The 23,917-nt window shown below is 47.2% G+C and overlaps 1 protein-coding gene across 3 annotated transcripts in view; it reads right to left on the minus strand.

The window, feature by feature from the left end:
• The window catches only part of Sh3rf3 (SH3 domain containing ring finger 3), a 203,754-nt gene that overhangs the window by 89,037 nt on the left and 90,800 nt on the right, over positions 1-23,917 (minus strand). For all 3 annotated transcript variants that reach the window (XM_013154460.3, XM_063229711.1, XM_013154459.3), the window contains exon 2: positions 13,500-13,769. In XM_013154460.3, coding sequence (XP_013009914.1) covers positions 13,500-13,769 — 270 coding nt within the window. The remainder of the gene's footprint in view (positions 1-13,499; positions 13,770-23,917) is intronic.

The following is a 23,917-nucleotide window of genomic DNA, read 5'->3' on the forward strand; positions in this document are numbered from 1 at the left end:
AGGTATTTCTTTATGTCCACTGATGTTGTGGCCAATATTGCATGATTGCTGCACTGGTTTTCTTGCATATTTACCTCTCCTGAGCTTATTTTCCCAGGGTCAGCAGCTGGAGGTTTTTTCTGATTTTTTTCCACCTGTCATGTTTCTGGTTTCTCTCAGACAGATGTGTGGTGGAGGTCTCAGGCCCTCTTTGTATTGCTTATGGTTTTTCTGAAGCGTGCTAGCTGGGGCCTTGCTGCCCTCTCCAGTTTGCTGTTATCTGAGGTGAACACAGGGACTATGGGCTGGCACCTCTCCTCTAAGCCAGTCAACCGGCAAGTGCCTTCAGCAACTTAGGCTGTGCTGTGGCGGATGTCACAGGGTCAGGACAGTTTTGTCCCTGGCTACTGGGTCCCAACCAGGGATGTGACTCAGCCCAAGCAGGTCCCACTAGTCCGCTTTGGGCCAGGAGTGGCTGACTGACACCATTGCAGCGCTACTCTCAGGCCTATTCTGTCCAACTCCAAAATGTCTTCCAGCCAGCCACACCCAATGTGGGATCCAATTTCCAGCACTCACTGAGAATTAATGCAGCTCTCCACCTTAGCTTCACTCCACGCTGTGCCACGTCCTCCCACCAAGGGCCTGGAACTCACCAACTCCCGTTATCTGTGGCCATGGCTTCAGCATGATCTTGAATTGTAGATGCCACGGCACACCCAGCACAGTGTGGGACAGGTCCCAATGAGCACATCTGGCTCCAGCCCTCCACTGCATTTTTCCTTCCTCTTCCTATTTTTCTTTTTCCTTCTGTTTCCTCCTGGGTGGCGAAAATCCCTCTCCCCTCATCCGGCCCTCTCCATGTTGTCAAATTCCAGCATCTGAGTTGTTTTTCCCAGAAAGACTCTCTACCCAGCTACCTATCAAGCCACCATCCTCTTCCAAAAAATTGGAATCTTTGCTTAAAATCACAGAAGACAGATGTTATGGTTTGTAATTCTGTGACCCCATCCCAAGCCTCATACAATCACTGACACAATTAAATCTAGTGTTTATGACTGGTTTTTTTCCCATTTCTCAGACTGATGGTGTGAATGTTTCACCCAGAGGTGGAGCCAGGATGCATGTATTGGTAGGAAGAAGGTGTGTCTTTCTCTTGCCAGTTCTCACTTTGCTGTTTGCAGCTGGCCATGAACAGTGGGCTGCCATGCCATCCTGTCACTTGGAGCCAACTGAGTACAGACTAAGACTTTCAGCCTGTAAGAAATAAACCTTTCCTTCTCTAACCTTGGGTGTGAGGTATTTTGCCTCAACAACAAGTAAAAAGTAACTAAGACAGAATTTGGTACCGAGAGTGGGGTTGTTGCTGTAACTATATCTGAACACGTGGTTTGAGAGCCTTTAGAAATGGCTCTCAAACCACATGAGCAGAGTTTGGAAAGGTGCATAAATGTCACCTAAATGCATACAGCTGAAAGAGCTTAGGCTGTTCTGTACAGGGGATTCTGGTCAGAGCTCAGGAGACCAAAAGGCAGATAAAAAGCTTGCTGGTTAAAACCAGGCTCAGGAGGTTTTTACTGGGAGGAAGGATCATACTGGCTGTTGGATCCTATGTGATGTACATTATGGCTTAGCATAAAGTTTGTCTGCATTTTGCTTGTGTTCAGAGACTTTGACTGAAACTGAGACTAAGGGTGATAAACTGATTAATCTGACAAAGAAAATTACAAGGCAGTCAAATATTGAGTCAGTAGCATGGCTATTGTTGGAGCTCTTTAGCCAGATTTATGTTGCAAATCAAGAGCAAAGAGCCCAGCAGGATAATTTAAAATGTTGTAAGTCTTGCCAGAAAGAAAACTCCAATAAAGCTGTAGACTATGAAGATAGAGCCAAAATCTTGACTGCTAAGAAAAAACAGAAAAATAAAAAAGACGGCCTGGAGGCATCCCATGAAGCAGCAGGTTTTCACCTTTTGCAGCCTCAAACCACCAAAAGTAAAAGACTTTGCTCAGAGGAAAAAGCCACGGAGTGCCATATTCCAGAGTGGCAAAAGAAGCCACAAGAGGTCCCAAAATGGCAGCCACCACACCAGATTTCAAAATGGCGGTGGCATAGAAAAAAATTTCCTTACAATCAGGTACAGAAAGCTCAGAAACCCAGATACTTGGCCCCTATAGCCAAGAGAAAAAGAAGCCTGGCTACAACTCCAGCTGGGAGTGGACCTTGGCAGCATCCATGTAGTGCTGGTTTTAGGTGTAAAAAAAATGCACAAGTTCTGAGGGCAAAACAGCTTGTGCCCCAATTGCAAAAGGCCTGAGAGCCCAAACAGTGTGCCCATGAGAGGACAATAAAGATATAAAGATAAAGCCTAAGATACAATACAGACCTCAAAAGTTTTAAAAGTCCCAAAACATAGATCACACCCCCCCAAAAAAGCCATAAAAACTGAGCAGAGGGGCTTTTTTTAAAAAGCTACAGAAGTTAAAAGCCCTAAAAGTGTCATGGGGATAAAATCACCCAAGCCTCTGAGAGCTTACAACCAGATTGCTTCAAATGTTAAACATAAAACTCTTAAGACTTATTGTTTACCCTGCTGGATTTTAGCCTTGTTTTGGTTCCAATCCCTGGTATCCCCATTTATAACTTTTAAAATGATAATGTCTATCTTGTGCCTGTGGATTTTAAAAATGTTTAGCTTTGTTTCATTTATACAGGGGGTTACAGTTAAGAGTTTGCCATAGATACCAGAAGAGTCTTAAGACAGACTTTTCAGCAGTGCTAAAACTGTTAAGACTGTGGCAACTCTTAGAGATAAATTAAATGTCTTTGATATAAAGGATGTGTATGAGTCTTTGGGGAGACCAGAGGTGACATATTGTGGTTTGTGTTCCTGTGGCCCTGCCCCAAGCCTCATGCAATCATAGACGTGACCAAATCTAGAATTTATGATTGGTTCATTGTCTAGCACTCAGATTGGTAGTGTGAGTGTTTCACCCACCCAGGGTGGGAGCCAGGATATGGTGTATCAGCAGGAAGAATGTGTGTCTCTTTCTCTTGCCATTCTCACTTTGCTGTTTGCTGCCAGCCGTAAACAACAGGCTGCCATACCAGCCTGCTGTTTGCAGCCAGCTAAATATAAGCTAAAATTTCCAACCTATAAGAAATAAGCTTTTCCTTTCCTAACTTTAGACATCAGATATTTTGTCTCAATAATAGTAAAAAGTAACTAAGACAACAGAAAAAGAGCTGGACACAAAACAAGAACAAAAATTAAGTAATAGAAAACAGTAATTAATGAAGTAGAACACAACTATACCACTTAGAACATCAATGATATAAATGCACAGGTAAAAACTAATGGGTAGAACTCAACTATACCACTTAAAAATCAATGATATAAATGCATAGGTTAAGAGACTATCAAAGTTGATCAGAAAACAAGACCCAACTTTCTGGTATTGACAAGAAATGAACTGTAAATACATACTTGGATTACAAGTAAGTGAATGGGAAAGATACACTGTACTAGAAGCTGTCAAAGACAGCCATATACATTTCAGACAGAGCAGATGTTACAGTAAAGAGTTATCAGGGATAAACAGAAGCCAAGTGGATTGTCTGAGAAGAGGCAGAAATGCTCTGCCTGCATGCACTACTAACAGAGTTATCTAGTACACAAGGTAAAAGCTGAAAGCACTGCCACAAAAAGCATATGACTCCTCTATTATCACTGGAGGCTTGGACACTCCTGTATCACAAACAAACAGAACAGTAAGCAGCAATCAGGGGATGGAGCACCACTACTCGGCTAGATATTTTAGTCATACCTACAGATACTTCAGCCCACAACACCAGGTATACAGTCTTCTCAAGCTCACAGGAAACATTCACAAGGCAGATGACAATCAGAGCCAAAAAATACATCCTCAGACTCAAAAGGAAGTTATATAGTGATGACTCATAGATCCCAATAGGATTAAACTAGAAATTCATAGCAGAGAGATAGCTGGAAAATCTCAAAATACTTGGATATTTAACAGTATACTTCTTAGTAGCACTTGGATCAAAGAAGCAACTCAAGAGAAATTTTAAATTGTTATTAATTAATAAAAATTAAAATATAACACACCAAATGGTGTGGAGTGCAGGGTAATCTATGACTACAGGAAAATTCATAGCACTGAATGTATATGTCAAAGAAGAAAAATCTAAAATCATAGTCTTATAAACGCTAAAATTAGGGCAGAAATCAATGAAATTGAAACAACCAATAGAGAAAATCAGTGAAACCAAAATGGATTCTTTGAAAAACCTGAAAAAAACATTAAGCTTCTAGGGAGGCTAAGAAAAAAAGATAAGATACAAATCATTCATATCCTAGTACATCTAATGGACATAAAATGGACAGCTGTGCACCCACAAATTTTGTAAGTCAGATAAAATGGAACAAGGGTTTGAAAGGCACAATCTGCTAACTACTTTTAGTAGAAAAAACAATTTGCATAAATCTGTATCTGTTAAAAATTAGAACAGTAATTGGCAAACTTCCCAAATGGGTTCAATGGTGAATTTCAAAAACATTTAAGGAAGAAAGTATGTGAATTCTCTACCGTCTTCCAGAAGACACACCAGAGAGAACATTCCTAACTCATTCTGTGAGTTCAACACTATCCTAAAACCAAACCTAGAAAAAAGACACTACAAGAAAACTATAGATTTATGTATCTAATGAACACAGTTGTTAAAATCTTTAAAAACATTAGCAAACCAAATCCAACAAGGCATGAAAATAAATATATACAATGAACAAGTGAGGTATGTGGTTGGTTCAGGGTTAAAAATCAGTTACTATGGCCATCACTTGCACAAGCTAAAAAAAGACACTACAGGTCATCCAAGTAGAAGTGGAAAAGGAATCTGACAAAATCCAATGCCCATTGGATAAAAACTGTCAGTAAATTGGAAATAGAAGAGAACCTTCAGAACGTAATTGTAAAAGCCCATGCTTTTTCAGTCATAAGGATTCATGAACAGCAGTGACAAAGCAGGGTTGTTCCCTTTCAATGCTCAAAATCATAGGGAAAACCCACCTAACACAACAAGAAATGGAAATAAAAGATGTACAGATTGGAAAGGAAGAAACAAAAGTGTTTTTGCTTGCATATGACACAACTGCCATAACCCAATGGAATCAAGCAAAAATCTTCTGGAACTAACGAATGATGATAGCAAGGTTGCAAATACAAAGTAATCAATAAACATCAATTGCTTTCCTACACACCAAACACAATTAAGTGAAAGTTAAAATTAAAAAACCAAAGATACCTTCACATTAGCACCTCAAAAACAAAATGCTTAAGTACAAATCTAAATAAAGAAGTGCAAGATCTATATAAAGAAAATTACAAGACTCTGGTTAAAGAAATCAAAGAACTATGTAAGTAGACAGCTATTCAAAATTTATAGATGTTGATAAGTTCCCCAACTTAATCTATGCTGGCAATACAATTCCTATTGCAATATCAGCAAGCTATTTTATGAACCAACCAGCTGGTCCTAGAGCTCATGAGACAGGCAGAGGACTCAGAGCAACTCCCACAGTACTGAAACTCAGAGCAACCTCCACAGCACTGAAGGAAACCAAGGCCAGCTCACCTTAGCAGCTGACTCCCAGAAATGATGACATGGTGGGAGAAAGTACTGGCAATGGGAACAGGATGGACAAGCACACAGCAATGACATCTTTTCAACAAACAGTGCGGGAAAACTGGATGTTCTGAAGCTAGACAGAGATTTAATATCCCATACAAAGCCAAACTTTGATGGAGCATGTGTTAAATGTGAACTGCAAAACAAAAAGCTCCTAGAAGGTAACATAGGAAAAGATCCAGATGACCTTAAACTCAGCAGTGGTGTTTTGTTGTTGTTGTTTTTGGGTTTTGGGGGGTTGCTTTGTTTTGTTTTGTTTTGTACTGGGGATTGAACTCACAACCTCGTGCTTGCCAGGAAGACACTTATGCTGCTAAGCTAAATCCCCAGCCCAAGAAATGGCTTTTTGTGCACAATACCAAAGGCACAGTCCATAGGAAAATAGTTGATAAACTAGATTTTATTAAAATTAATACTTGTGCTCTGCAAAAGAAACTGTAAGGGGAACAGAAAACAGGCTTTAGACTAGGAGAGGACATTGACATTGACAAAAGACACTGTCATAAAAGGCTGTCATTCAACACAGACAAGAACTCTCAAAACTCAACAAAAAGAAGGAATCTGAGTCAGAAGACCTTAGCAGACACTTAACCAAAGCACTTCGATGCTATGTAAAGATAAGGCAATATATTCCACATCATATATCATCAAGGAACATAGATTAAAACCAAACTGAGGGTCTGGGGATTTAGCTCAGCAGCACAAGTGCCTTACTGGCAGGTATAAGGTCGTAAGTTCAATTCCTGGTAAAAACAAACAAACAAACAAAAATAAAACCAAAGTGAGGTACACTGATCAGAAGGGCAAACCTAAAACACCTCCAACAGCATGCACTGGTGAGGAGTGGGGACAAGAATACCCACTTCCTGTTGCAAAAATAAAAAATCATGCAACAAAACTAAACAGTTTTGGAGCCGGAAATATAGCTCAGCAGCACAGTGCCTGCCTGGCAAGAGCAAGGTCCTGATTTTGATTTCCAGTACCTCCCCAACAAAACACAAAACTAAATTAAACTAAATACTCCTACCAACCCAGCAGTAACACCCTTGGTATTGACTAATGAAGTTGGAAATTTAAGTTCATACGGTTTTACTCATAATGACCAGAACCCAGAACTGAATCCAAAAAGGATCCAGACATCTTTGAGCAAGTAACTGTGGCCCATCAGACAAAGAAATATGACTCAGCAAAAAACAAACTGATATACACTATCAGTCCAACCATGACATTCTGGGAAAGGCAAGACTACAGAGACAAAGCAAAATCAGTGGCGGCAGAGGCCTGGGGCAACTGGACAGGTGGCAGAGGAGGAATTCATGCAGTGAGACTGCTCTGTTGGGTCTAGTGATGGTGGACACTTGTCATAATGCACTGGTCCAAGAATCAAGGAACATAGATTAAAACCAAACTGAGGGTAATAGATTAAAACCAAAAGAGGGCACCTTCATGCACCAGCAGCTTTGGTGTTGTCGACACAGGGTCACAGATGGTAAGAAATGAACCCTACACATGGAGGAGGCTGTGCCCAGCATAGGGGCAGAGGGACCTCTCTGTAGCTTCTGTGTACCTATTACTGATCTAAAGAAATTAAGTCTATTTAAAAAAAAAAAAAAGCTAATAGCATTAGCATAGCAGATGTGGTGGACCAAGAGTGATGGCAGCGGAAGGGCCAGACACTGGCACCATGCTGCTTCTTGACCAGGTAGTAACTGGAAGATTATGCTCTTTCTGGATATTCACTGATGCCACTCTGCTGTGGAGGCCAAGTGGAAGAACCCCAGTAGAGAGAGTGAGCCATTCCCCACAGAGAACACTGGCAACCTCTACCTATGGCCCATAGCACTCCACTATCTACACCACACTGCAAGGACAGCCTTGAGGAGAAAAAGCTCATTCCTCCACACTGGAGCTGCCAGCATGGAGCCTGCTTTGTCCTGGAGTCAAAGAACACTCCAGCCAGCAGGACAAGATCAGGAAAATGGTGGCCAGTTTTCACAAGATAGATCACATCTCTGATCTGTCATCATGCTTTAAAACATGCACAGGACAATTGGGCAAACTGCTCTGTGGATTTCAGGACATGAAGAAATACCTGTCCTTAAAGCACCAAGCAGGTGCCACATATAAGACAGCATGGACCAAATGTGTGCTCCCTGACTCTGCTCCTGGAGAAGGCACTGAAGGTATCCCCACCTGTCCTCAGTGGTGCACACATGCTCCATGCAGCTCCTCATGGTCCCACCAGGTGCACTGGGCATGCAGTGACCAGTGACCAGTCCTGTGCTTGTGACCTCATTGAGCCTGTTCCATGTCAATGCTTGGTACTCACTTCCTGGAGAAGGCCAGTAGGGAATGCCCAGGGTTTGCAGGCCAAATACTCAATGCTGATGCTGAACCAGCTCTGTCTGTGAATGATGCACACAGTCACATGCCAATGAAACATCCTTTACAAACACAGGTGACAGCAGGCATCAGCCAGTGTGACTCATTGTCAGTCCTTCCCTAGGTTGATGGAGGAACCAAACCAGTTGACACCAAAGCTGTCACTCATTCAGAGGGGGTGTGCACATGTCCAGGCACAGAAGCATGTGAGAACTTTGTGAACAAAATTCATTTCCCTTTTGTATGCAAAGTTCAATCTCATCACAGGCCTGGTGTCAAGAACTCTGGGTCACTGGGCCCCACAGACGCCCACATGCTGCCTTCCCTATTCCTCATATCTTGAGTTTTGGAAATGCACCAGAAGCTATCAGTTGCCATATGGCTGGGTTCCTCCTTGGCATGCAGGTGGCTCTGGGGTGTCCTGAGAGGTTGTGATTAAGCTATGAGCATAAAGTGGTTATTGAAAATTGAAGCACTTTCCTCCCAAGGCTTAGTAGACAATTCCTCTGCAACGATTCAGGAGACATGGTCCACTTCTACCCAGAAGGGCCTTAACCACACTTTGATCCATTTACCATGCTGTACATTCATTCCTACCTGGGGAAGGAGCATTGAAGCCATCAGGAAAGCCTCTATTCAGAACAGAGTCAAGGGTCACAGTGTAGACATTTGGCCTCTCTGTCCCCCCTTAGTCACTAATACCATTCACTGTAAAGTTCAGTGAATGTCACAACTCACACCAAGCATGAGGGCTTGGCCCGGTAGGCCACAGGCACTGAACACTGGAGGCCCCATAGCAGCTCTAGGTAAGGCAGGATCCAAACACTCATATTTCACCTAAGTGAGCCCTGTGTCAGCATCACTTACAGAGCCCCATGACAATATCACTGTGCATGAGTGACTACATCCCTGATCTCTGGGAGGCCACACGGCTTTCTAGCTCCACTTCCTGAATTCTGAGGTTTCTAAGAAACAGGAATGAAGCAGAGCCCAGAAACAGTAGCCAGCAGTCCAGGGCACCCTCAGCTCACAGCCTGACCCAGTACAGGTACCCACATGGCCTGACCCCAGCCTGTCTGTGGCCCTGTGGCCTGGTGACCCAGCCTGCCCCATCAGCACTGCAGACTGAATGCTACAGATGTAACCTACATTCTGCCTGCATAGCTGCCATTCTCCCCTTGTCTCTGACCCCAGATTAGGTCACAAGGAGGTAAGGACAGGCCCTTGGTGCACCCTGTTCCCCTTCACACAGAATCTAGTGCTTACTGAAGCAGTTTCTGCACAGGACACACTAGGCGGCACACAGAGGAGCTACAGGGGCTTCCAAGCAGGAGGGGCCCCCACACCCCCAGAAGCTCAAGAAAGTGGCCAGTCTCTGAGGGTTCCAGGTAACTTGTCCTGGGTAAAGGAGCCCAGTGGGGTGCAGGAAGAAATGGGGTACCAATACCTTGGGCTATGTTGAGCATCCTGTTCTGGATCCCAGACACAGAAAGAATGAAAAGTAAAAGTTCTGAGGCTTCTCAGCCCCAAAAGATCCTACTCCCACTGAGGAGCAAGCAGAGATGACTGACAGCTCAAGACCTGCCCAGGAGCTGGCTCTGCTGCCCGAGGGTCAGGGGCCAGGACCCAGGCCCAGACTGTAAACACCAGCAAAGCAGATGCCTTAGAAAGGAGAAGCACACAGAACAGGCCTGGAGCTCTGAGCTCTTGGTCTGTGTCTCACACAGAATATGATGTTACTGGAAGCATGCAGATGACCTAAGTGACAGCACTGTCTGAGTGAACTGGAGGAAAGGGTAGGGAGGCAGCAGGCACTCACAAGACTTCTCTGCTGAGCTCTAAACTTCAAATGCATTTGCTCCTGTAATCTCAGTCCCAATTTCATTTTATGGTTAAAAAAAAAGCCTGAAAGACTAAGTGAACGTTCCAAAGTCACTGAACAACAGAAAGTGACTACAGTCCAAGGACTGAGCCCAATCCTATCCATGTTTGACATCAGTGGTAGGGCAGAGGAGCATCCCTGAGGTTCACCCTGACTGGTAACCCAGGAGAGGGCACCTGAGAGATGACAACTAAGCACTCAAGGTCACATGAAGGTCTCACAGGGACTCCACCAGTACAGAACTCTGGGCAGGCCAGCAGAAATTGAGGTAGTGTCTATAAAGGGCTTTCAACCACACAAAACATCCCTTTGGTCCTACAAGACTGGGGGTGGCAAGAAGGTGTGTGATGAAGGTCAGGACATAGCCCCTGCTATGTGAACATGGAACCTCAGCACCCCACTGAAGGGGCCAAAAGTGATCAGAGAAGAGACCCATGGCTTCCGCCAATGAGTTCATACAGTGACCTAGGCCATGTACAGCAAGCACAGGCCCCTTCCAAGATGCTCATGACTTCCTTCTAAAACATACCAGAGGCTTGAGAAACCTTTGCTGAGTCTCAAAGTGGAGCAGAAATGAGGTAAGCAATAGCCACCACCTCAGGGCTGAAGCAATGTTCTCTGTTCCTTAGCTCTGACCTGGATCCCACACCTGTCCATCCCAGTGGAGACTCCAAGTCTTGACCTAAAGCTGAGTCACCCTGGACTCACGGAGTCCATGTATCCTAAGAGTTGTGGACTCTGAGCTGTCATTGGAACAGCCCATTTGGTCCCAGTGGATGCAAGGCACCTCATGGAGGTACACAGGGCATCCCATGGGTGGAGGGCACCAGTGGGACCCAGCTCTCCAGTTCTGCTGAAAGGGGAGACACTTCCTTTTCTACCACTCAGCTTCATATCTGCACATGCCCAGCTTTCTGGAGTGGGCTACAGAAAAGTTATAAAATATGCATTCTTTAAGCTGCTGAAAGGTAGTTAATTCATTCTCTTCTTAAATAAAATGAAGAATGGTTTTAGAATGGCCTTAATGCAGTTTTAATAGAACTGTTTAAAAACTAACATTAAGGTAAAAATCCAGTCTCTGCCTGCTTCACACCCTCTTACACACTCCCAGCACAAAAGGAACACTGGTATATGCCCAGCACCACATGAGCTCCCAGAGGCAAGCTCACAGGCACCCTCATGTCCCTGAGTGGGAGGTGCGTGGAGGGTATGAGGACACAGCTTTGTGTGCCTCAGCATGGTTCAGGCACTGCCCATAACCTGGGCTTCCAATGGGCAAAGAGTGGAGAAGCCCCTTGAAGAGTCCTCTGGAAACAGGAAGCAGAAACTGTGTCCTCTGCACCTGGCATGCAGACAAGAAAGAGCCAGAGAGAGGAAGTCAGCAGTGGCATCCCTGCCCGTGCCTCACTCTTTAGGAGCCAAGTACCATCCTGGAAGGAAAGGTGATGTGAGGAATGGGGGCCAGAATGCCACGTCACATCCAGAGGCTCCTTTCTCCACAGAAGCCCACAGACTCAAGGAGAGTCCCCTGGGATCCTTGGGGATACTACAACCCAGGTGACTGGAGAGCCTGACTTCTCAGGGCCCAGTGGCAATTGGGTCTAGATCTGCACTCCAGGACCCCATGCACCAAGTCTACCTACAGACACCCCAAGGCTGAGCCAGCTATGCCCCAAATATGTCCCAAGAATGAGGCAGAGCTCTGCCTGCCTGAGGGCTAATCAGTTGCTGCTCTTGAGACCTCAAGTATTTGACTATCATCCAACTTGCCTATTTAGCTATGTCACCCAGTTTCTCTGAATCCTTGCTACCCTATGTCTTTCTTTGGATGACCTGCATAGTTCAGCACCCATGAACTCCTTGTTGCCTGTGTCTCTAGATGCCAGGCTTGACAAGTGCCATATCAAGCACATAGCTACGCCCCAGGTGTGTAAACATTCCTGTCTTCTCTAGTCCTCATCTGGTTCTAGGACAGAGCCCCTCAAATGGAGCAGGCTATGATGGTACTAGTATGTTCCCAAGCGCTCATTCCTTTTGGGAAGTGACATGAGGGTCTGACTTCATGGTTGATTAATCTGATAGAGTCACAAAGGGACAGCCTTACCCGAAGGTAAAGGACAAAGGACGTAGGGCCCAGTTGAAAGGACTGGGCCCTCGGGCAGTGACCTTGGGGACTGTATCTGGCCTCTTCCTCTCTGACTCCCTCCTTCTGCTTCCTACTGCCTTGAGCTAAACAGCCTTCTCCCATGTTACTGGTTGGGGTCAGCCATGGACCAAACCCTCTGAATCCAAGTGGCACCCCAGGGAATGGGACCCAATTCTCCACTTCCTGAAGGTGATTTGCCTGGGGATTTGGTCACTGTGAGGAGAGCTAACCAATATTCCCACCAGAAGACACAGTTTCTGCTTCCTGTCACCAGTGTGTAATGCCTGGAAGTTCCTGTTTATATCCTGTTCCTAGTGAAGTCTCTACCCAGCCTCTTCCTATAGGGCTCAGTGAGAAAGCCTGGGCCTGGGTCAGCATAGGCTTCAGACAGCATGGGCCTAGGTAAGCCATTGCTGAAGCTGGCTGAGCCTACAGCCATCTCAGGATCTGTCTCATTCTCATGCCTCGACCACCACGAAATCACAGGGGACAGCACAGGGCATAGCAGCAAGGTCTCTTAAGGAAAGGAAACAGCCACCCTGGCCCCAGATTGAGGGAAGATGGGGACCACTGGCTTCAGAAAAGCAGCACAATCAGGTGACAACAGGAATTAGCATTTGAACATCTTGATAAGTGAAAGGAAAGAGAGCTGGATCACTGAATGAAACATATTATTCATTGTCAGGCAGAACAATAGAATAAGACATAAATAACAGCCAGTGCCTGACCTGCTGGTTTCATTCAGACATGGTAGACACTGTACTCATGCAGCCCTTGGAACATGACTCACAACTGTCAGGGGTGGTAGAAGGACAGAAGGCAGCAAAGAGGAAGGGGGGAGGGGAGAAGAGGGAAAAGGGAGAGCAGGAAGGAGAAGGGGAGGAAGAAGAGAGAGGACCAATGTAGAGAGCCAGCATCCAGCTCCTTCCTCTGAAACTTGGAGGGCTGCAAAAGCGTTGCTAATGAACCAAGGAGACCCAGGGGCCTGTGATCAGGCAGGCTGTGTATGAATCTGGCTCTCCTAGAAAGCCTCCATGGAGCGGGGTGTTTTCTAGGTGGGCAGCTTCTGCCCCGTGGCTGGGCTATGATTCATTGCCCCAAAGCCATTAGTTCTACTGGCTGACTGTGGGTTCAGTAGTCCACAGCTCTCGGAGGTCTCACTCACCACTCACCTCAGTGCTGAGAATCAGGCTGGCTAATGGGCCAAGCGGCCAGGCCCATTTGGCACGAAAGACCTTGAGCTCTGAGCCCACTTATGTCCAGCCCATGTAGCAGTCTGTCCTTCCCACAACCTTCAGAAAACTCCATGGACAGCAGGTGACAGTGCCCTCCCAGGAATAGGGAGCCCAGCTTACCACCCTGGGCACAGCTGTGGTGGATATAGAAACCAGTGAACACTACCTTGGTGAAGGTCAGGCAGTCCTGGTCACGGTCCTTCATCTCAAAATCATACAGAGCAGTGCCCTGGGGTGGTGTCTGTGGCAGGGGTCGGAGGCACTGGACATAGCTAGCTGGGAGGAAGCCCCTTGTGCCATGTAGTTCACCGTGGTACCAGTGGTCATCCACCCGGCGCCGCAGAATGATGACATCTCCCTTGTTGAACTTGAGGTCTCCGGGCTCCTTCCCCTCATAGCTGTAGAGGGCCTTGCCATATGGGAGCTGGGGAAGACTCTGGAAGCAGAAGACAACACAGGGTCACTGGAATGGAGAGGCACCTGTTGAGTGGCCTGTGTTTCCAGGAGGCCTCTGTATCCCAAAGCACAAGCAGCCTATCCAGGAGCTCAGCACTTCCAGTCCCAGTTGGATAGCCAGGGCCCAATGCAGTGAGAGCTGCCCTCCCTCAACTTGAGGGGCCAAGTCCATGCACAAGGGCCTGCAGATGTGAGTTCTTACCCACCCATTGCTCTGTGCTGTATCGATTCCCACTGACTGTGATTTCCAAGGAACATTCTCCACAAAGCTGCCAGATTCTCAGGAGTTATCACCTAACACCTGTTTGCTTTGCTCCTGATCTCTTAACTCAGGACACAGGGGCTCCAGGTTCACACAACAGCACACGGATCATGCTGTACCCTTCAACTCTATAGCCTCAAGTGGTCACATCCACTCACCAGGCCCAGGCAAGAGACCCTTGGTCCTTATCACAGACCTCCACCAGTCATTACACGTGGTTTTTGTCACATGCAACTGCCTGGTTCAGAAACATGATTGTGAGGGCTTAGTTCTGTCCTTTTGGTCAAGGCTTCTCTTGCCATTCCATCAAGAGTGAGTGGTCCCACCACCCTATCCCAAATGGAGCCACTTGCTTTGGTTTCAAACCTTCATCTTTGAGATCCCTCAGTGAGTCTCTGGGATGTCTTCTGCCCTGAACAGTCCCATGGCTCAGCCTTGTGCTGCATCCATCCTTAGGTTTCTCCTGCAGGCCCCATACTGCAGATCCTGGGCTGCATGGGCTCTACCTTTTCCTTACAGCTGGCAGCACCAGCCTAGTGGTGGGCTTTGCTAGAAGCCCTGCTTATGCAGAGGAGCACCATTCTGTGACACACACAAGTCCCTTCCTGAAGCCACACTTTTGTACCAGGCTGTCTGCACCACAGCCCCTGCAGCAGTTGAACCATTAGCAGCAGCCCAAACCATGAGCAGCAGAACACAGAAGTTGTCACATAGCAGGCACCCTAGCCATGGCAATCCATGTACAGCAGATGGATGTCTGATGGCAGTACAAAGACAAGCCAGCAGGCAGAGTAACCACTGCCAGCCACCACAGGGAAGGCCAGAGAGTATGAAGAGGAAAGCCTGTGTGGGTCAAGGACTTCTGGACAGTAGAGCAAAGAACACAGGGTGCTACAGCCCAGCTTTCAGGGAGAAGCAAAGGGGGTTGAAGCGGGATAAGAGCTCCAGCTCAACCACCACAAGCTGCTAGGATGCCATCACTGTGGGACAGCAGCATGCCACTGCCACAGGCCACCAGGGTACAGCAGCCACACAAGACTGGCCAGCCAGGATCCAGGGATTCACAGGCAGGAGTACAATGTCTGAAGAAGTATTCGGCTGTCACACTGGAAATTGGGTGTTGCTAAAGTCTGGAGGGTAGAGGTTAGGGAGACTTCACCACCCCAACACAGGACACCCAGCAACATGGATCACAGCCAGGCTGGAGGTACCCAGAGCTTAGCATGAGTCTGCAAAAGAGCAGGATAGCCCTTCCTTCCTCCCTTTCTCCTTTCCTCCCTCCCTTCCTTATTTTCTTCCTGTTTTGTTTTGTTTTGAGACATGGTCTCATTCCATTGGTCAGGCTGGCCTTCAACTTTTGACACTCCTGCCTCAGCCTCCTGAGTAGCCGGGATTATAGATATGCCCACCACATCCAGCCAGTGACTTTCTTGCTCTACTTCAACTTAGCTAAGCATTATTTTAAAAGTTAAATACATTTATCTTCATAATGAGCATGTTTTCACCATAGCTACAAGGAAAAGCTTGGGCTTCCATCCAAGGAGAAGGTTTAAGGCACAGAAAAAAAGAACCATGGGAAGCTTGAAAACTGGCCCTTCCAGGGCATGAGGCTTGCACAGAGCCTGCTGCTGCTGCTTCTGTAGCTATAGGCACCCAGGGAGTGTCCCAGGGCCTCTGCCTTGTAGCCAGTTGGTCACTCTCACTTTTGTTAGTCACCGCAGTGAACAAGCAAGGCTGGTTTCTGCCTCACCTGCAGCTCTTGTGCTGCCCGGCGAGATGGAGACACCTAGCCCCCTTGGGCCTGTCACAGTGTCCTGTAGATAGCTGACAGAAGCCACCTGAAAACATCATTCATACCACAATGTATGTTCTGGCCTCCACCTGCCCAGTGTGGCTGGGACGGCTGGGGCAGGGGACAGAGAACCATGTCACCATCTTCCCATCCTGGCAGGAAGGTGTTCCTAAGCCTTGGGAACCCAAAAAGGCCCCACATCTGAGCACTGGCCAGAGGTAACCCACCATGCTCACCCCCTCTGCCCCCCTGAAAATGTCCCACTCTCAGACACCCCAGTTCCACTTTCCTCCAGGCAGCTCATCCTGTCAGCACCTGCTATAAATTCACTCCACAGCCCTGGTCCTAACCATGAACTCCACCAACCACCAAGCAAAAGCACCCCCCCCCAGCTCCATGTCCAGGATCTTGGGAACTCTGTGTGCCCCTCTAGTCCTATTCCCACACTCCCACCATACCCCAAGACTAACTAGTGCTGCCTGCTCCCAGGACTACTCTACCACCGTGGCGTCTGGGTTCTCCAACATGGCAACCACAGTCGCTGCTGGCAGCTGTCCTTTCCAGACACCACAAGAAGTGTCCATTCTCAGGAAGAGCATGGCCCCAAGACTTGCAGGCCTCACAAATGGAGCTCCGTCCTCTTCCTTCCCATTACGCACAAGTGGGGCTCCCAAGGCTGGACGAAGGACAAGGAGGGGAAGGAAAGGAAAGAAGGGGAGAAGGAGCAGGGGTCAGAGGGTAAGGGGACAGCATCCACTACTCACTCAAGCTACCCAGTGCAGGACAGAGCATAGCTGCGGGGAAAGAATCTTTAAAGACCCAGAGCCCCACCTGAGGGCAAAACATAGGTCAGAGAGGAAGTGGGTTACAAAGGGAAGAGGAGCTGGGACTCCACAAGGCTGTCAGGACCCGCTCAGAAACAATGACACAAGACACCCTCATCTCACATCCACAGCGACTGTGAGATCCACCGAATTGCTGGAGAAGCCTAGGGGCCATGAGCTCTATCGAGAGAGACTCCTATAGACTCACTGTGCTGCCCAGGTCCTGAGGTTCACACCCTCATTTTAGCTCAGGGGCCAAGCTGGCAATTTGAGCCACAGCCTCTTTGCCCACAGAAAGATACCTCTATAGCACAGTAGAGCATTCCAAACTTTGCTGTGAAGACACCAGTAAGGAAAGAAAGCAAAGGTAAAGGTGGAAAGAGCCTGAGAGGCCTATTATACAAGGCACACCAGCTTCTCCCATGAGGCACAATAATAATTAAAACCCAGAATGTTGATTTCACAGTTCATTACACGGCATATAGATCCTTCCCTGGCTTAACATCCTACCCCATGGAGAGGAGACAACACTCACTTGACATGCATGCACACACACACCCACACATGGCCAGGCAACTACTCTAGGCAACAATTTTAGGGGAGCATAACTCTAGGGGAGCACATGGCTAGGCAACTACTCTAAGGCAACAACTCTAGGGGAGCGTACTCATGTGTTAGAGGCTGTGGTAAAGGGGAGAAGCTGGTGCCTGATGGACCCAGAGGATTTGCTGTCCTTGCCCACACCTCTCATGGGTAGTGGAGTGTCAAGAAAAGGGTTAAATAATGAGAATCAATGAAATGCATGTGTTCACTAAGTGATCTCAGCTGCACGCCATTTCTTATGAGGGACTGGTTACCTGCCTTGGGAAAGAAACGTTATTTACAAATAGCCTTGAATACACTATCAGCATGTATGTGCCCTTGGTTCTATCCAAGGCTGAGAATGATCCCTTCCAATCATGCAGGCCTCTTGGCACCAAGTCACTTTTGGTGAACATAGTACTTAAGAAACCAAGGAACTAAATTCAGTGCAGTACTTTCTCTCGTCTGCTGAGGGTATGTCTCATGTACTATCCTTCCCCAGAGGATTCCTCTTCATCATGTATGATTTGACTATGTTCATATCTGCTTCACTTTTATAATAAACTTACTTTCATCTTTTAAAAATCATTATGTGGATTTTCCCTATTGTTTCAGACCCAAACTTCAACTTTCTGTGGTCACATATATGTATCTCACAGGATCAAAATATCTCCCATATCACTTAAAGAGTCCTCAGAATCAGCACAGTCACCATGGAGTCCCAGTCAAAGAATAAACTCACAAAGCAAGAGGTCACAAATAAGAGCTTGGAGCATGCAGGAGTTACTCACAAAAGACTCTTCCTGAACTGTGACCAAGCACAGACCACACAGACAGGCTGCACAGGGACATGAATGAAGCCACACCACACCCGACCTCCAGCAGGGACTGCAGCTTCAAGGCATCCTACATAGTTCTCACTGTGCCATGGAATTGCCTATGTCCATGGTTTACTATGGCACCTGGGTTCCCATCACAAGCAAAGCTCATTTGTTATTCTCAGGACACACCACGATTACCCAGGTTGACAAGAACAATGACCTGCACACCACAGCCCTGGATTGGGCCTCAGCTAAGGCAAATTCTGTTATTTCACCAGGATGTGGACCCACACAATAAAGGAAAATGCCTCTCCTCTCTATGAACAATGTTCTCTCACACTCCTCAGGTTGGTCTAGCAGGATTCTTCTGTGCACTGCCTGCCTATGCGGCCCTGCTCCATGTTCCTGGTGCCCACTCATAATTCTTATTGAAAGGGTTTTGGCCCAGACAAGACTCTGTAGCCAGAAAAGCTTCAACCAGAACCAGGGATCTCCTATCTCCCACGCCTCTAGAGATTTACCTGTGACTCTATCTCCCCCCACCCTTAGGAATCTTCCACTGGTGCCAAACGTGTGTCAATGAGATACCCGTGCATCTCTAATGGCCTTAGGGCACTACTCTAAGCTTAGGCTACTTATATACCCACCAGAGAAAAAGCCAGACTCCAGTGGTTGGGGGGTGTTGGTTTCCTCTCTCCATGTTCTCAGAATAAAGGCTTCTTTTATTTTATACTTCTCATCTTTTGGACATAATCCTATCACTTATTATAGATGGAATGGGCTAAGTGGTTGCATTGGGGAAGAGCTGGTAACAACAAACACTGTCAGGCCCCGAAGAGTTGCAGAGAACAGTGGAATCCCAGCCACATCCCTTCCTCCACTGGTACAGTCAATACCTGAACATCCAGGGCACAATGCTCAAGGGTCTTGGCAAACAGGGCACCTGGATGCCCACAGAGTGGCGTACTCCATGGCAGTGAGTCAAAAGAGGAGCTATCTGAGAATGTTAGACTTTGCTGCAGTCCTAGACACTCATTCCCATCTTTGAAAATAAAACACACTTAGCCAGGCATGGTAGCACATACCTGTAATCCCAGCAGTTTGGAGGCTGAGGCAGGAAGATCACTGTAAGTTCAAGACCAGCCTTGGCTACAAAGTGAGCTCAAGACCAATCTCAACTGCATAGTGAGACCCTATCTCAAAAAGACAAAAATAAAATAAAATTTAAACACATTTTGTCTCTTGTCAGAAACCATTCTCAGTGTGTTCCAAAGATTAATTCTTCTGATCTTCGTAGCAACTGGAGGCACATTTCATATTGGTTATGTTATAGCAGTTATCACTGTAAATATTACTAACATTAGTTTACTGAAGATATTATCCATATTTGCAATAGAAACCAAGTCAAAAAGTGGGCAAGCCACATGCTCAGGGCCACAAGCTTCAGTCAAACCCTGGTAGTCTGAACCCAGTTAATGTCTCTAACTTTTATGCAAGGTCTGAAAACTTTTGCTGTTAAAAAAATAAAGTTGCTTTAGGCTCTGAGGGACAGGCAGCACATATTGCTGTAACTCCTTGATCTGCCCCACAGCAGCCCCAGGCCCACAGGTCTGGTTAATGACTGGTGCAACTGGTCCACAGCAGCAGGCAGCAGGTCTGGCTGTAGGTGCTTGTGCTCAGCCTGCCCAAGGCTCTGTGTGCTGACCACCACCACCTCACACCCCATGCCCTGCAAACTGGGTTTGAAGTTCACACTTATAGAAAATCAGGTTAGGTCCATTTTGTGTTTTTAAAAGTGACAGACTCAACAGTTTCTTAAAACTTTTTTTTAAAAAATCTCATACAAAAGCCCACACATCTAATTGGTCACATTCAGTTTCCTATGTATTTCAGCAACATCAGGCATGTGATCACGTTGAGAGGGAAAAACTGATGGTGCTTGTCAGAGGTAAAGTGAATCACTGAACCTGTACTCTTAGATGCTGGTAGGGGAGACCCAGACCAGAGAGGCCCCTCGCTCTCCCCTAGGTACAGGCCTAGGCTGGCATCCTGTGAGGTAAAGCCTCAGGCAATGTCCACCTGGGATCCTGGACCAGTGCAGGGATAGAGGTCTCTTATAGAAGGGCTCCAGGACAGAGGCACTGACCCAGCCCAGTGGGAATAGATGCCTAGCAGCCCCTACCTGCCCCCTGTGTGCAGGCATACCATTTGGGCCCCCAAGGTCTCACCCCCACAGCTCCCTTTACCCCACCAGAAGGGCTAAGAGCAAAGTGATGCTCCTGATCATAAATTCAAGGGCACACATTCACATGCCACACAAATCTAAGAGGTGCTTCTGGGTCTTTTCTACCACAGACCACAAGGACCCAGCAGGACACCCCATACAAGTGGGGTACACATGCCCATCGTCCTGGGCAGTGAGAGCCCTCCAGCATGTAGCCATCTCAGTACAGTGGCCCAGGTGGCAGGGGAAGAATAGTCTTTGTGCAGGCACAGAAAAGGTTCATCTCCTGCACTCTGGAACAGCTGGGTCAGAGGCAGCAGAGGACCTGCCTTTGTGGTCTCACCTCAGCTCACACTCTCTGCAGGACTGTGAGCTGCTGTAGGGCCAGAGACAAGTTCAGCCACAGTGAAGGGACAGGATGGGGTGGGGTAGAGTCTCTGGGCTGAGGATACCTGGTGTACATGCAGGAACAGCAGCTGCTAGGACAGAGCTAAGAGGCACAAAATATGCACAGAGAGTGACCTCAAGAGGCTGCAGACACCAGGAAGACCCGATGGAGTCAGGTAGGGCAAGCATGAGGCTCAAGGCCACAGCAGCTTCCTTCCCAAGTACAGTATCTCTGGTGTTCCTGTTTAGTCATAGCTGGTGGCAGAGGAGGCTGTGTCCACCAGGAGTGGCTGTGCCTTGCCCCAGTGGCTCCTCTTATAGAGCAACAGCCTACTGTCTTTTGAGTGCAGATGCTGGAGCAGAAGGATTGGGTGACTCATGTATAAAACAGATAATCACTAGGTGTCAGACAAACTTATCAAAAGAACAACTCCAGGTACAACACAACTGTAAGTCACAAATTAACACATAAACTGTGCTAATAAAATCATCATCTGTGAATTACCAAATTAAATCAGGAGCACAGGACTTATCACAGCAGAGAAAACCAGGCACAGCTTGCAACGTGCCCTTCACCCAGACCATAGCTAAAGGAAGCACCTCGCACTGGGGCTGGAGTAGTATTTGTCCTGGCATCTCAGATCATGCATTGAACCACCTCAACATCAGCTCCCTGTCCTCAAGTCAGCTCAGCTGACCTGTGTGACCCAGTAGCTCACACTGCCTGCCATGGGCTCTGAGCCAGCTCTATACTCATAGACCCAACTGCAGAACAGCTCTGCTGGGTCTGTGATCCTACCCAGTCCCTGTGGAGATCTTGTGTGTCTCTGTCCAACTCTCTGCCTGAGCTTTCTGATCTGCATCTTCAGGTCCTGAAGCCACCGTGTACCCTCTTAGCCACTCTGCAGTCCATGTGCTGTGGTATACAGCCTGAAGTGTGACTGTCACCAACGTCAGTAATTAGGACTGGAACAAAAGAAGTGTGGCTGCTCAGCTCGTGACTACCAAGTGAACTCCAGAGTATTCAGCAGACTGACATTCAACAAGTTCGAACACTGTGGAAGGATACAAAAGTCTGAATGAATGGCATAGCTCATGACCCCTGGCCAATGCCTGTGCTGAAAGAAGTCTGCAAAGTCTGGCATGAATTATGTATCTTCTCTCCTGGCTAAAGCAGAACCACAGAGCTAGGGACCTGCTGCAGCTTGGCAGCCCTGTAAGTGTACACACCCAGATATGGGACCTCGTCGAGGGGAGGGGATGCCCTCAGTGCAGAAGGAGTCCTCCCCAGAGGCAAGGGAGCCCAACCCTTCCCCAGAGTCACAGTAGTGTGGTACAGGCTCTGCAGGGTACATCTGAGAGCTCTGTCGCCAAAATACCTCTGACATAAGACAATTTAGACAAATGAAAGATTCACTTCAGCTCACAATTTCATAGGATTAATACATACTTGCTTAGCTCCTGAGCCTGTGGCCCCTGGGCCTGAGGCAAGGGAGCCTGTCCTGGAGGAAACTGCTCACCTTAAGGTGAAGAGGAAGTGAAACCCAGAAGATGGGGTTGGGTCTCACAGTCCTCTCAGAACACCCAGTGACCTCACTTCCTCCCTCCAGGCCCATCTCCTAAAAGGACCACCACCTCTCAAAAATGCCTCAAGCCTCCAGCACTGGGCTTGGGGACACTACAGATCCAAACCCCAGCACCAGGACATTAGAACTGTATGTGCCATTGGCAAAAACCTAAAGAAAGACTAACCAGGTCTTTAAAGAATGCATTCTCATGTTTACTGAGGATTTGTTGGCTCCTCCTACATATCAGTTCTGCATCTAGGACCCACTAACATGGTAGGAATGGAACTGACAAAAACTTCTCAGTTCTAGGGAACATGCTTCTCAGAACACAAAAGAGGAATAAGGCATTAAAATACCTGGTGTATTGAAGACCCTTAGCATGGTAGTGATAAGCACCTCTGGGAGAGGACAGGAAGTGCTGGCAGGTGGTGCTGCAATTCTACCTAAGGAGGAAGAGGGAACTTGATGGGGGACATGAAAGTCAGCAAACTCCTCTGATGCAGGAGGGTTGGGGGTGGTAGACAGGGTAGCCTCTGACTGATAAAGGAAGGATGTGTGAGGGTCACATCCGTTCTCCCTAGCATACAACACCAGGGCCTGAGTCCATCTCAGTCAATCAAAGAAAGCACGCTGTGTCCTGATGGACGTCCAGGCATGGAGCATGGAGAAATGAGAAGCTGCCTCAAGATTACTTCCTGGCCATCTTGCAAACAGCTTATACTAGCTCTCAGAAAAGTTGGGGAGCTGGTCTTAGATTGGCCCAAAGTTAACAACATCGAGTACAAAGATCCAAATGCCCAGCTTTCCCTGTGGGGCTTAGGCTACCATCAAACAACACAGGGCACAACCTGGCAGAATATATGCTTGACAGGGACTTCTGTACACTCAGTATATCACAGAGGTGCCTGGCCAGCTGCCCTCACCACAGAAATCATGGCCCCTAAATGGCAACCAGCTACCAAGAGGGCAGGGAGGGAGTTAGTTAGAGGGCAATTAGTTATTTTTTATTGGACGCTGAGACAAATACCTGATGCCCAAAGCTAGGAAAGGAGAGGTTTATTTCTTACAGTGTTTGGAGGTTTCAGTCCATACTCAGTTGGATCCAAGGCAGGGTGGCATGGCAGGGCCGCAGTTTGTGGCGGCTGCAAACTGCAAGGTGGAAACTGGCATGAGAGAGATACACACCTTCTTCCTTCCATTACATTATATGCTGGCTCCACCCCTAGGTGGGTGTAGCACTGGCCACAGACATAAACCATGGCAACATGTCTTCAGGCATGTGGAGGTAGGGGTTGTCAGGGCCCCAGTACACATGTGAAGTCTCTGTCTTTAACCAGTTGGGTCTCTGTTCATCCATCCACTATCATCTCTCTACCCACCTTCCCCTATCAATCCATCCAAGCCTAGTGTACTTTCCTCCTTCCTCCTTCCACATGCACACTTCTGTCCACTATCCATCCATGCCAGGTCCACACACTAGAGATGCAACTATGTGAGGGTTGATATGGATACACACTCAGTGTGTGAATGGAAGATGATTTGTTTAGACTCATAATATACACAGCATGCCTGGCTGTAAAACTGCAGGTTAGAAATCTCAGAAAATTCAGAGATTTGCAATGGCAATGAAGGAGGAAGAAAAAGAAGGTGGGAGGAAAGGAATGACAA

The sequence above is a fragment of the Cavia porcellus genome, unplaced genomic scaffold (assembly GCF_034190915.1).
Source record: "Cavia porcellus strain 051 isolate PalLab524CR breed Dunkin Hartley unplaced genomic scaffold, mCavPor4.1 scaffold_18, whole genome shotgun sequence".
Taxonomy (NCBI): domain Eukaryota; kingdom Metazoa; phylum Chordata; class Mammalia; order Rodentia; family Caviidae; genus Cavia; species Cavia porcellus.